Source organism: Benincasa hispida, chromosome 1, assembly GCF_027475165.1.
Source record: "Benincasa hispida cultivar pf3 chromosome 1, pf3_genome.v1.1, whole genome shotgun sequence".
Taxonomy (NCBI): Eukaryota; Viridiplantae; Streptophyta; class Magnoliopsida; order Cucurbitales; family Cucurbitaceae; genus Benincasa; species Benincasa hispida.
The window spans coordinates 48,554,362-48,568,711 of NC_143478.1; the positions used below are offsets into that span (position 1 = coordinate 48,554,362).

The 14,350-nt window shown below is 27.4% G+C and overlaps 1 protein-coding gene across 1 annotated transcript; it reads right to left on the bottom strand.

Moving 5' to 3' along the window:
• Positions 1-7,654: 7,654 nt before the first annotated feature.
• Positions 7,655-13,679, bottom strand: LOC120088100 (short-chain dehydrogenase reductase 5-like). Its single transcript, XM_090315357.1, has 3 exons — positions 13,393-13,679; positions 13,227-13,301; positions 7,655-8,600 (listed from the first exon to the last, which is right to left on the bottom strand). Exons 1-3 carry the CDS (start codon positions 13,410-13,412, stop codon positions 7,805-7,807), a joined length of 891 nt encoding a protein of 296 aa, XP_090171483.1. The 5' UTR covers positions 13,413-13,679; the 3' UTR covers positions 7,655-7,804.
• Positions 13,680-14,350: the final 671 nt, after the last annotated feature.

Below are 14,350 nucleotides of genomic sequence, written 5' to 3' on the forward strand. Positions count from 1 at the left end.
AACCGCCTTCATAGGCAGGAGTTCACAATTCACTCAGGATTAAGGTCATGTTACCTATGGTCATCCTAGTAGAATGAAAGTCTCTGTCATGAACGGCGTTATATAACTAGACTAAACATTTTGTGGTCTGGTCTTATACAAATTCCTTTGTATAGAGCATCCCCGTTCGCATGTCTAATACATGAATGGTCAGGATCAGACCATTTATAGCACTTTACAACACTTGTAACATCTACAAAGCGGGCCACACTCGTAGTGTTACCAGGATAAGGTTTCCCTCCTTTATCCATATACTACAGACCATTTAGGTTATCACTTAAAGCACGATCCATTTATATGTCTCCACATACATGCTTAAGATAGAACGACAACCAGGGATCTTAGTTTATTGGTTTATGGTTAATGCAACTAAAATATCTTGTATTTCATAGACCCTAGTGAATGAAATATCTCATATTATTAAATCACAAAGAGTTTTTTCATACAGGTGTACAAAGTACAGGACCCTATGAGATTTAGGGCATCAACTCCAAACTTAAGGAGTTAGATGTAACTACAGGGGCAAAATGATAATTTTGGTCCAGATGTACTTACGAGTAATTTGTGAAGGGTCGTCGCACTGTTAATTGGTTATATCCAATGAACACAGAAATATATCTGTAGTGCGAAGAGTGCAGCTATCGGTCTTTAGTAGAGTAACCAATAGTTAATGGATATTGGATAATTTAATTAAAGAGTTTAATTAATTATCCAAGTATCATTGGAGCTTCAATCTACAGGTCCATAAGGTCCCCTCTGTAGCTCAACAGGGATTAAATTGAGAATTAATTTTGAATTAATTTGAATTATTCAAATTAATCGAGTGAATTAATTAATTAATAAATTATATGTGATATAATTAATATAATGTATTTGATAAATTATAATATAAAGTATTTTGAGAGGAATTTAAATATGATTCAAATACTAATTATATGAATGAGATTCATATAATTAAATTTAATATAAATATGATTTATGTTAAATACCATAAATAGTTGAGAGGAATTAAATATTTGAATATGATTCGAATATTAATTATACGGATGAGATTTGTATAATTAAATTTTAGTATTAATGTGATTTATATTAAATGTCTTAAGAGAAAATAAAACTATAGATTATATTGTATTTGATACAATATAAAACTATATGTTATATGTTATATTTGATATAACATATAGTATATATAAATATATATATATATATAATAAGGTAGTTATTATATATGTATATATTAATTTTAATTTAATTAAATTATATTTATATTTAATTTAATTAAAGGGAGGGAGTTACAACTCCCTCCCCTAATTCTCTCAGCCAAATACGTGCAGTGTGAGGAGTTAGAGAAGTTGAAGTCGTCTTATTCCATTTTGTGTGGAACTGAAAGAAAAAAAAAAAAAAAAAAAAAAAAAAAAAAAAAAAAAAAAAAAAAAAGGAGAATTCTCTCTAGTTTCACTTTCAATCATACAGAAAAGAAAAATTATTCTCCTCCATCACATCCTCTTTTCTTTCTTCCAAGAATTCAAGCAAAACACACAACTTTTGCTTGAATTCTTCTTAATCTCAAGAGAATACAGAGGGTTTTCAACTAGTGGTGCCCAATTAGGATTTCAATTTGGAGATCAAGATCCAGAATGGAGGATTCGTGATCTGGATAGAGGGAATTACGCGAAGAATTTTTTCTTCAAGGGTACGTCGTTATCTTCCCTAATTTATTCCCAAAAAGCATGTTGTAATTTACGTTTGATAATGCATAATTTTTTGTTTCTGTTCTGTAATTTTACAATTCTGTGAAATAGAAATTTTGGGAATGATCCACGCTTCAGCTGCAAAACCTTCGATGGTTTCCCTTCACAACCTTCATTCATTTACAGCAGACCTTTTAGGTTATTACTTGAACATCAACTATTGTATGTCAACCACATACTGTTCAAGTGACATCATATAACCTTGGATCTTAGTTTATTGGATTGAATTAATGCTATCTAAGTGTCAAATAAAATAACTCTGATTTTACTAGATAAATAATTTGTGTTAACAAAACTACAAATCACGAGATACATTAGATTTAGGATATCAATCCCAAACAGTCCCTTATTTCTAAGGTGATAAAGAGTTGTTCTCTTGAGATGAAGAGCTTCTCCTCCTTTTATAGGCTCCAAATCGATTGAAAAGGTGGAATCCATGCTCTGAGGAATATCAGATGAAATCGGGGTTGAACAAGTGCTTGGAACGTGAAAATCGCAAGCACCTTTGATTGTGTTGAGTTCTAGAAAATTAGGGATCACTGATGGGGCCGCAATGAATCTGGTGATGCGGCTGCATTGAGCAAAAATCTGCAATCTGGTCAAAATCACTTCAAATCAGTAAATAACAACTTTTAAACTCAATCAAACCCTCTTAAGCTCATTTTAGCTCATTTAAGACTAAATTTAGGGGAAAATACATCTAAGAAACCATTTTTCTAAGTAAAAGTGTGCATATAAAAGTCAAAAGACATGTATTTCATGACATGTATCACCTACTCAAAACAAACGACCCAACATGAGAAGGGAGGAAGAAATCCCCCATACTTTTCTAGAAAACTTACATTCCCAAAAGATATGACATGTAGTCTCCACTTGGAATCTTCTCATTTGTTGACATATATTAAGTCTTGATAATTAATTAAAAAAGAGTAGTAATGATGAATTGATATTAATTTAGTTATATTTTTATTGTTCCTCTCTTCTAGGTATAAATATCTCATTTATATACAGGTATTAAAATCCTAGGTTAGATCTGTTTTAAAATTCTTTAGGTGATAATATTCTGGATTTTAAAAAATTAAATTCTATGAAACAAACAAAAATATTAAATGTCTATCTAAAATCCAACTACAAAACGTATAAAATAAACATACCCTTTATGTTATTTTTTGAACATGATTCACCCTATGTCCACCACATACTATTTAAGATTGCATTTAATATATAAGCTACGATTTTACTATAATATATATGGATAATACAATATTGTACATAAAATAAATAACTATTAAATAACTCATTAATATGTTCCACTTTTATTTTTGGATCTTCTTTTCTAGTAAAATTTGGCCAACTTATTTTTTAGAAAAAGAAATGTCATTTTTAGTAATTTGGTAATTTTAAAACCACCTTTAAAACCCAACCTAACCATTCAAAAAAAGCTTGAAATCAAACACATTTAAAATATTTTGCAAGTGAAAAATCAAAAGTTAATTCAAATAATTTAGGGGAAAATATACTTGTCTCTTATGTTTGAAACTAATATGTATTTAGTCTCTTGAGATTTAAATATATATATATATAAAAAAATAGATTTAAATGGGCTTTGAGTTAAATTTGATGATTAGTTTAGCTAACGAAAACATGACACGACTGTATAATAGCTAAACGTGTATTTGGTAACATGAAAGATATATTAAATTAATATTATTTTACCCCTTTTTTTCTCTGTTTCTGTTTTATTCTTCGTCCCTCCTTCTCCCTCCTTTGACAAACAACATTAACGTCACCATCCACTCCCCCTAGTGGTCCTCTATCGTCTATCTCCTTCCAAAACATCCTTTTCAATTGATAGTCATTATAAAGAATCCATCCCTATCTTATTTTCAAAATCGTTATTTCCTCCTTCGTCTGTGATTTTATCGGTTTAGAGTGCTCTGGCTAACATGACATATGTCGGCAAATGGTATGCTATTTCCTATTTAAGAATTTAGATAAAGTATCTCGTATCTAGTTGAGACTGGAGAATGGGTCGAGTAAACTCCCCCGAGGCCGGCCGACAAAATCACAGTTGAAGAGAAATTGAAGGACAGCTGAATGGTCCTCAAAAAGCCCTCATTACTGCTCGTCATCCATCGTCGACTTCATTTCAGGGTTCGTTAAATAATCTAGAATAAAGATCTTCATTCCAAAGTTGAAGAGACATTGAAGGACAGCTGAAATGCACTTGAAAGTGCTTTAATTGCCTTTAATTTATCTGTGCTAATCCTTTTGATCATCTGACCATTCATTGAATGATTCATGGACTAAATTTTCTACTTGAGAGAGAGATTTTAGTTGGACATGATAGGTTATATTGTTATCTAATTATGCATAAAAATGATAACAAGATAGCAAGAGTTGCAATTGAAGGGTCTTAATGTTATGTTAGTATAATAATTACGAAGGGATTCAAATTAGAGTATTTGGGTTAGAAAGAATTGAGCTTGAAAAAAAATATTTCAAATTTAAATTTTTAGATTCATGCAGTTTTAAATAAATAATCCATCATTAACGATTTTTGTGAAAATTCATGTAGAAATAACACCCTGAAATTCACATCTCATTGAATTACTTGATTTCTCTTGCTTTATCTTTAATTTGGAAACAAAATCAACTTGTCATTCGCTTGAATAAAATTAGTAAGTTCGCTAAGCAAAAGTACAATTATCAATCTCTAAAGACAATAGCCAGCTTGTTAGAAATTTAACACTTCAGACATGTGCGCTTGCATGGTGTCAACAACCACGACCAATAAAGAGGTGACAACATAAATAACTAGATTGAAGAGAGGTGGTGACAACAAATGATCAGGGAAGGTAGATGAGAATTATAACGAGAGTTTCCAAATGATGGAGAGAGGTAGAGAGAGAGAAGAAACGAAGGCCCCTATTTATTTACTACAAATAAAAAATGAGCTGAAATCAAAATGGAAATAAATTAAAATGAAGTCAATCGAAATAGCATGAATATTATTTGATGATTGAAAAGTGTTACGAGTTATTTTGGTGTAAAAATTTGCTGGAAAAATATTGGTGTCAACCAGTACTAAGTAGTGTAGTCTAAGAGACCGTTTTGCAAATTCTAGTTTTTACAAAGAAAAGAATTTCATATTGTAGACTCGTAGTTGAAGGTAACCATGGAGATTGTTGGAGATAAATAGATTTTTTTTCATATACTAATGGTTAAAAGCATTTCTTAACTATTTTTTTAAAGGTTAAGGTTATGAATGCAACCTTGAAAAGTTCAAGAATATTTATGAAATGATGTACTAACGATTTTTATTAATATACTAAGTGTAAGAGTTTTTTTTTTTTTTTTTTTAAATAAGGTTATTAATGAAACTCATGAAAGTTCAAGAGTAATCTTTTAAGTACGAAGTATTTTCTATAACTTAACCTTTTGATCATTCGATAGATGTATAAAGTTAAAGTTTCATTTGTTGGAATAAATGGTATGTGACTATTCGTGTAAGATTGCATCATTTCGTTTTCATAAGTTGCATTGTTTCATGAATGTATATGTTTTTTTCATAAATAACTAAATTGAAGAAGAGACGACTATTTGAATAACCACCGATTAGTCTATAAATATGTCTCTTCTTCAAATTGCATTTTAACTTTTTTTCACAAGCACTTTTCTTCCATAAAACTTTTCTCCCTTTTATAGATTTGTTCAAATTTGGTTGATTTTCACAAAATATAGTTCATTGGATCTTATGAACGAGGTGTTGCTTCCATAAGGAAAATAATATGTTATATCATGGGAGACAATTACTCAGGAAACTCATGCATTAGAGGGAGAAGAATTTAGATTCTTTCATGCATACAATGTTATGTATTTTTATAGTATTATGTGATACTATTCATATAACATTATTTGATAACAATTTGATTTTTAATTTTGATTTAGTTATTTTTAAATTAAACCTACAAATACATATTCTACTTAAATTTCTTGTTTTGTTATCTACTTTTTGTTGATGCTTTTGAAAAATAAGTTAAATTTTAAAAATTTAAAAATTTTATTTTTGTTTTTAAATTTTAAAGTAAGAATTCAACTCATATACTTAAAAAGATGTATTTCATGATATTTGATTAAGAAAAAAAATATATACTTTAACAAAAAAAAAAACGAAATGAATACTAAACGAGACCGAAAAAATTTAGATGAAGAGAGGAAATGCCTCCTCACATGGAAAGGGAAAGTGTCAATTTGTGGATAATATGGATAACACAAACTCACACGTGTCCAACATGCAACTTTACCACACGTGTAGATAATTAATCTTTTCCATGTGCTCTGCATCTCTTTCAAACGACACCGTTTCAACCCAACTCCCTCTCCAAATCCACCCATCAAAATCATCTCTCTAATCACACATATCCTTTCCCTTACTTTTATGCTTTTGCTATGTGAATTTATTGGGTTAAAAATCACTTTTAATTTATAAACTTTTATATAAATAATAATTTAATCTTTCAACTTTGATTTATAATAATTTAGTCTCTGTATTTCTAATTTTATAATAATTTAGTTTCTAAATTTTACTATACAACAAACTAGTCCTTGAACTTTAAAATCTATAACGATTTAGTCTTTATTATATAACTTAATGTTAAGGTATAATAAGATTTTATATCTAAATAAACTGTTAAACTAATTAGAGACTTGATATTTTTACAAAATACAAAGTTTATATCATAAAGTATTAAAAATTGACATCAAATTTTGACAATTTTTTTACGCTAGGGACTAAATTATTACAATGTTGAAAGTACAAAGACTTATAAATTGTGACATACTAAAGTTTATGGACTAAATTATAACAAAATGAAAGTATAGAGACTAAATCGTTACAAAACAAAATTGAGAGACTAAATTATTATTTTCATGAAAGTTGAGGGTCCAAAAGTATATTTTAACCCTTTATTTGCCACCAAAATCCATTTATTTCACATTGATGATTATTTAGACTTATTTCCTAATTTGATTCATAACCAAATTTAAACTGATTTATAAATTAACCTTAACTTTGTTAGTTAGATCAATATTTTTCTTCCTAAGATATACATACATGTGTATATATATGTATATGTTTATGTATCCTTAGCCTCCAAATTTGATGGTAGGTTAAATTCAATGTTTGAAAAGCTTAAACTTTTAAAAGTTTGTATATCTATTTGATTCTCATTAAAAAAATATATATTATAGCTTAATTAAACTTTTAATTTTATGTCTAATAAATCTTCGAATTTTAATATGTCAATCAATCATTAATATACTAAAAACAAAAATTAAATTCAATGTCTTATTAATCATAAAATAAAATTTGATATATAATATATTAGTTAATCATTTAAAATAGATATATCAAATTTAGATAAAAACAAATAAATAAAAATTTAGGAAGACTAATTAGATATTTTAAAGTTCAAAAGTGACATGATGTTGTAGACTTTTTAAAATCTAGTATTTTTGAAATTCAAACTTGAAAATTTATAAACTTTCTATTTTTTACTTTCATTTTGATATATCATTATCATTAATACTACTATAATAAGTAGAACGAAACCAAAGAAAGAATATTAGTGGTTTCTAATGGTTTCTGTTCAATTTCTAATTTTTCTTTAAATTTTAGAGTTATTTTTACAACAAAATATTAGTAGTTTTTGTTTATATACTCAGAGTAAAAATATTTTTAATACTTTTTAAAAATTAAATACTAAAAGTTAATGGTTTCTATTAAAAATAAATAGTAAAGTATATTTTAACTCGTTTTAAAAATATAGATATTTTTAACAGAAAATATAAAATTCAATGACTTTTTTTTTTATATATAATTTAGCCGAAATTTATTGAAATTGGAAGTATCTAAAATTTGATAATTGATACTACATGAACCAAAGGAAAAATAGGGAAGGGAGAATGATATTTTAATATTTTTTTTCCTTATCTACACACGTGGCAATAGACTAGTGGAAGGAAGGGAAGTCGAGGTTTTTAAAGCAAGTAAATCCGCCGTCGACGACGAGATTATGACCGGTGATGTATTTGGCATCATCGGAAGCCAAAAACAGAGCCGCTTTCGCCACGTCACCTTCCTCGCAAATTGTGCCCTTAAGAACTCCAACCCCATTTATTATTCCAACGATCTCTTCCTTACTAACCCCTTTGTATATTTCCCCTATCCCCTTCACCGCCATCGCCGTCGCTATAGGCGCCGGCGATATGCAGTTCACTCTTACCCCGTTCCGGCACAGCTCCGTCGCCGCCGACCTCACTATCCCCGGAATTGCGTGTTTCGATATGGTATAAGGATGTGGGCCTAACCCACCCATGAGCCCACTTATGCTTGAGGTGCATAGGATGGACCCGGACCCAGCCGGGACCATGACCCGAGCCGCGTGCTTTATTCCGGCTATGACTCCACGGACGTTGACGCTCATTACTCGGTCGAACTCGGCTAGGTCTAGCTCCGCTATGCTCGGTGGCAGTGCTGGTCCGGTGATTCCGGCGTTGTTGTACATTATGTCTAGCTTTCCGTGGTGGGCCACCGCGAAGTTCACAGCGGCGGCAACTTCCGACTCCAGTGCCACGTCGCATTGTACGAATTTGGCGGTGAGGCCCAGTTGCTCGGCTACTTGTGGGCCCAGTGTGGTGTCTATGTCGGCAATGATCACTTGGGCCCCTTGATCCACAAACTCTTGGGCTGTGGCCCGGCCCAGCCCATTTGCTGCCCCGGTTATCAAAGCCACCTTGCCTTCCAGCCTGATTCGGAAAACAAAAAGTGAATAATTAAGGCCCAACAATAACGATTATTTTTTAAACATTATGTTTGTTGTTAATATAAACAGAAGTCAGTATAATTGACTAAATTTAAACTCTATTTTTTATCCAAGTTTTTGAAGTTCCAACCTTCATATTTGCTTATATATTATCACATGCAGCGATCTTGATAGTGGATTTGAGTCTTTGTAATTGCACTTCACTAGCTTTATAAGTTTTCATTTTATATTCCAAGATTTAACTTTAAATTCAATTTTTATTCTCTTTTATATTAGACAGATACAAGAATCAAATATTTGATTTTACATTACTTTTAAAAGAGTTGAAAAATACCCTTAAATTTTGAGTGAAAATCGTTAATGTTTTATTTAAAAAATATTTCTTAAATATTTAAAAAAAAATTCTAAATTTTTAAGAGTTTGAAAAATATCCTCAAACTAATAAAAAAAAAAAAGGAAAAAAGTTAAAAATATTCTTAACCGTTAATATATGAACAAATATATATATATATATAAATAACTTTTAAAAAATTTTAAAAAAAGAAAAAGAAAATGAAAAAGTACCCTTTTCGTCTCTAGGTTTTGAGTTTAGTTTTTATTGATTCCTAGATTTCAAAATGTTACACCTTTAGTTGTGAAGTTTTGAGTTTGGTTTCAATTTAGTTCATAGGTTTCAAAATGTTACAATTTTATCTTTTAAATTGGAGTTTTGTTTCAATTTACTCCCTATATTTCAAAATTTTGTATTATTAACCTTAATTTTTCATTAAATACTCATTTTCAATCATTGATGTCAATATCTTTTATTAATTTAAAATAATTATAAAGTGAAAATTTGAATTTAATTTTAAAAGTGATTAAAAATAATAAAACTTGATTAATTATAATTCTTTTAATTATTTTAAATTTATTGAGATACATTATCAATAAAGACGAAAAAATGAGTAATGTGTGAAAAATCGGGGTTAAAAATATAAATTTTAAAATTTAGGGACTCAATTGAAACACAACTAAAATGTCGATGGTAAAATTGTAATATTTTGAAACCTAAGAACTAAATTGAAACACTCAAAAGCTACTAAATGTATAACATTTTGAAATCTAAGAACGAAATAAAAACTAGACCCATAACCTAGGGACCAAAAAGATTTTTTCCTAAAAAAAAAAAAATTAAAAAATGCTCTACCATTAATAAAATGATCAATTTGTTTGAAGTTTTCTTAAATTTGAAGAGAATCAATTCTAAACAAATTATATATTTTCATTTTTTTTCATATACATATTCTCATTTTTCTTTGATCTTTAATTCTTACATCAACCTCTTCGTAACCCAAATAATAACCAAAATCTAAGTTAGAACATAAAATCTCATCAATTCAAAATAGTTTTTTAAGTATATTTAATTAATTTTTATAAAAAAATATTTAAATAGAAATGAATTTTTCGTAAAACACTTTTTTCTCGAGTTAATTGAAACGTCTCTTCTAAGTATATTCTGCATAATTTAGCCTTAATATTATTACTCTTATCACAATTATTATTATTATTATCTAAACCATAAAATATGAAAATTTGTAATGCATTATTATTAAAAAGAAATGTGGTAATGAATATAGGAATAAAAGCATGACTCATTTTCGGGATTATAATTAAATATTTATTACATTAAGCGGAAAAAGAAAGTGTGACAGAAAAGAAAGCGAATGGTATGAGGCTACTCATAGGTTCCTTTTCTTCGCTGAATTTATTAGATTAATTGTCATAATATATATATATACAACAATGGAAGGATAAGGGATCGGATATTTAAGCTCTAGGAAATAAGTTCATATCAATTACTGTTAAGCTAAATTCACATTGACTGTTATGATAACATTTTCGTTCCTATCTTTTAAAATTTGTTCAATTTTAGTCTCAATAATTATAATTGTCCTATTTTAGTCCCTGTAATTTTAATAAATCTTAAATTTAGTTCCTCAAAATTAATTTTTGTTAAATATAATAATAGTTTCATGCAAAAAATACCATAATTATAGTAAAAACCTTAATATATAACAAAAACTTTTCAAAAAGTAACAATAAACTAGTAGTGTTGACTAAACTTTTCAAAGTATATAAACTAAAATTAGACAACTTAAATTACATGAACTAAAATTGAACAAAATTCAAATTATATGAATCAAAATAGTAACCTATTTTTCTAAAGATCAAGTTTCAAAATTTCATATTCCACACCTAACGAAGGAATAGGTGTAGAGTGATTTTATTAAGGAAAAAGCAATTCATATCTCTTAACTTTTAGATTATATCACTTAAAGTCTTTTTTTATTCAATAATTTTGGGGTAGAAAATTAAATTGTTGATTTTTAAAATAGTAATTAATGTGTTTATCTACTGAATTATACTCAAATTGACATCGATTTAAATCTTAGGGCATTTTTGGATAGATTATAAAGAAAATATTTTTAAAAAATCACTTTTATTTAAACTCATTAATTTGAGTGTTTGCCAAACACTTCAAATTTTTCAAGATGATTTATTTTCAAAATATAATACTTGAAAAGTTAAACCAAATACTCAAACTTTCATAATTGGTGGTTTATAACTATTTTGAATTAATCTAATTTAAAATCAACTCAAAATCGTCTAAATAAATAATTTTCTTCCAAAATAATCCTATTCAATGTGGTGAGAACAATTATACATCATTTTTACCAAATAAGTAGAAAGAGAAAGAGAAGAAGATGAAAATTATTCATATTAATGAAAAACAAGTACTATTTATTTGATTATATCAATCCTCTTTTTAATATTCTATTCACAATGCATTTAGGAAGTTTTATATATAGTTGTTTAAATTGCACAACAAACTTAATATATGCAACTTAACTATAGTTATTAAAAACAATTACACCTATAGACAAGAAGAAAGATTAATTCAAAATGTTGTCCCAAGTAAGCCATAATGTAATTTATGAAACATTTTTCTCATTCTTTTTATCTACTTTTGAGAAGAAGAAAAAACAATCTTAGTCAAGCCATTAAAACTTATAGCTCAATGATTATTTGGATATTACTCATTAAAAAATATATATATTTTTTAAAGAATAAGAATTCTTTCAAAATGTGTCTGGATAATTTTTTTTTTTTTTTAAAGAAAAAAGTTATATTATTCTAATGGACTTGCTTTTTGCAAAAATAAAAGATCACCCTCCCATGGTCATGACTTTATAAATGGCACTTATTCCATCATGTACAATCACACTAATTTGCTTACCATTCATTTTAGTAGATGTATTTAAATGTTTAATTTTAATTATATGTTTTTAATAAATTTTAAATTTAATCTTTAATATTTATTATTATTGATTTTTTAAAAAAAAATTGTTAAAACATCTTCGCTATAAAATTTGTAACTATATTCAAATAATATATCTTTTGACAGGAAAATTATTATTGTTATATAAAAATTAACCTTGAAATATCAAATTTAAGATTTAGTAGAGATTTAAATTATATTTCAAAATAAGTTTTAAAAACATTTGTTGAACTTTTTAAACACTATAAAAATAATAAAACAACAAAATGAGACAAAATGATGGTCGGAGGTAGGAGTGCAACAGAAAATTGAAAAATCAAATCAATCGGCTAGTTCGATTTGATTTTTAATATAAAATTAGATATATTGATCTGTATTTGTAGAAAACAAAAAATTTAAACCATTTTGTTTTTTTGTTTTTTTACAGGTTAAACTTATTTTTATTTCAATTTCTTATAAATAATTTGTTTCTTTCTTATGTCCAACGGTTGAATTTTTAACTAAAATCCAAAAACAAAATTTTAAAACTTTTTTTTTTAGTTTTTAAAATATAGCTTGTTTTTTAAAAAGTAGATAATAAATGTAAAAAAAAAAATTTAGAGGTAGAAGTAGTGTCTATAGACTTAATTTTTAAAAACAAAAAACCAAAAATCAAATATTTACGTATCGTTTGATAGCTATTTGATTTTTGTTTTTGTTTTTGAAAATTAAGCTTATTTCATCTATATTTCTTACATGATTTGTATCTTTTCTAGGTACGATAGTTGAATCCTTAGCTAATTTCTAAAAACAAAAACAACTTTTTAAAAGCTACTTTTTTTAGTTCTCAAAATTTGACTTGATTTTTTAAATTATTGGTGAAAATTAGATAATAAAAATAAAACTTTGGAGATAAAAATAGTGTTTGTAGGCTTAATTTTCAAAAACAAAAATAAAAAATAAAATGATTACGAAACGAAATCTTATCCTCGATTTGGAACGAATGAACAAGCTTAGTTTCAAAAGAAGGTTTAGTTGTTATTATTATTTTTTTTTAAAGAAAGAAATGATTATTTTATTAATATTAAACACGGCGGATCACGAAAGGAAAGGCATGAGAATCTTGCTTCCGAATTATATATATATATATATTAAAAACAACAAAAATCACATAAATCCAAAATACAAAAAAGGATGGAAAAAAACCTCCATTAATTAATTATTCTCTTTTTTATTTTTCCTTAACAGAAATCAACAAAGCCAAAACGAAAATATTAAAATCGAAGAAGAAATAAATGATGGAATTCTTACCGTCTCCGACTGGAAACTGAAGAAAACGACCTGAAACGGCCTCTGAGAAGACCATTACCGATAATCTCAATCTCTCTAAAAAAATCAAAAATCAACGGTCACGATCGTTTCCATCACAAAAGAGAGGAAAAAAAAAGGAATCAGCAATAAACTAATTAAAAGGAACCTGGCGAAGGATCGGAGCATGACGACGGCGATCGGAGGAAGGGGAGTGAAGGACGACGGCGACGGTGGCGGAGGGGATGTCGGAGTGTGAAGTTAAAAATGAAGAGATTAAAAGAAGAAAAATGGGAGAATTTAAGGGAAAAGAAAAAGAAGAATTGTGGAGGAGATGTAATGAACACGCATTTTCATGCAATCACAGATCAGAGGGAGAGGGAGAGAGAGAGAGAGAGAGAAAGAAAGGGAAATTGAAGTTTGAAGCTGAAGTGAAGAAGGGAACATGGGGCTTATACAAACACCATCTGACCTGTCACTATTTAATCAATGCTTAATTTGTATTATATTAATCATAATTAATCTCAATTTTAGTAGCATTGTTCTTGAGTTTGATTTTGATTTTGATTTAGGGTTAATAATCTTATTTCTCAGATTTGAATTTTATTTCAATTTAAAAGATTTATATTTTTAATTTTGATTTTTAAATTAATATTTGCTTTCAATCTTTGATGTTAATGTCTATTATTTAATTTAAAATAATTATGATGTAGAATTTTAAATTTAATTTTAATAGTAAAACTTTGAGTCATTATGATTATTTTAATTCTTTTGAATTGATTAGCATACATTATTAATAGAGATGATAAGTAGATATTTAGTGAAAAATAAAAAATAAATGTATAAATCTTAAAGTCTAGGGATGAAATTGAAACAAACTCAAATTTAAAAAGTAAAATTGTAATATTTTAAAATTGATAGACTAAATTGAAACTAAATTCAAAATTAAAAAACTAAGGTCCCGTTTTGTAACTATTTTGTTTTTTGTTTTTTGTTTTTTAAAATTAAACATATAAACACTATTTCCACCATTAAGTTTTTTCTTTTTTTATTTACTTTTCACCAATGGTTTAAAAAATCAAGTCAAATTTTAATAACTAAACAAAAAGTAGTTTTTTTTTTTTTTT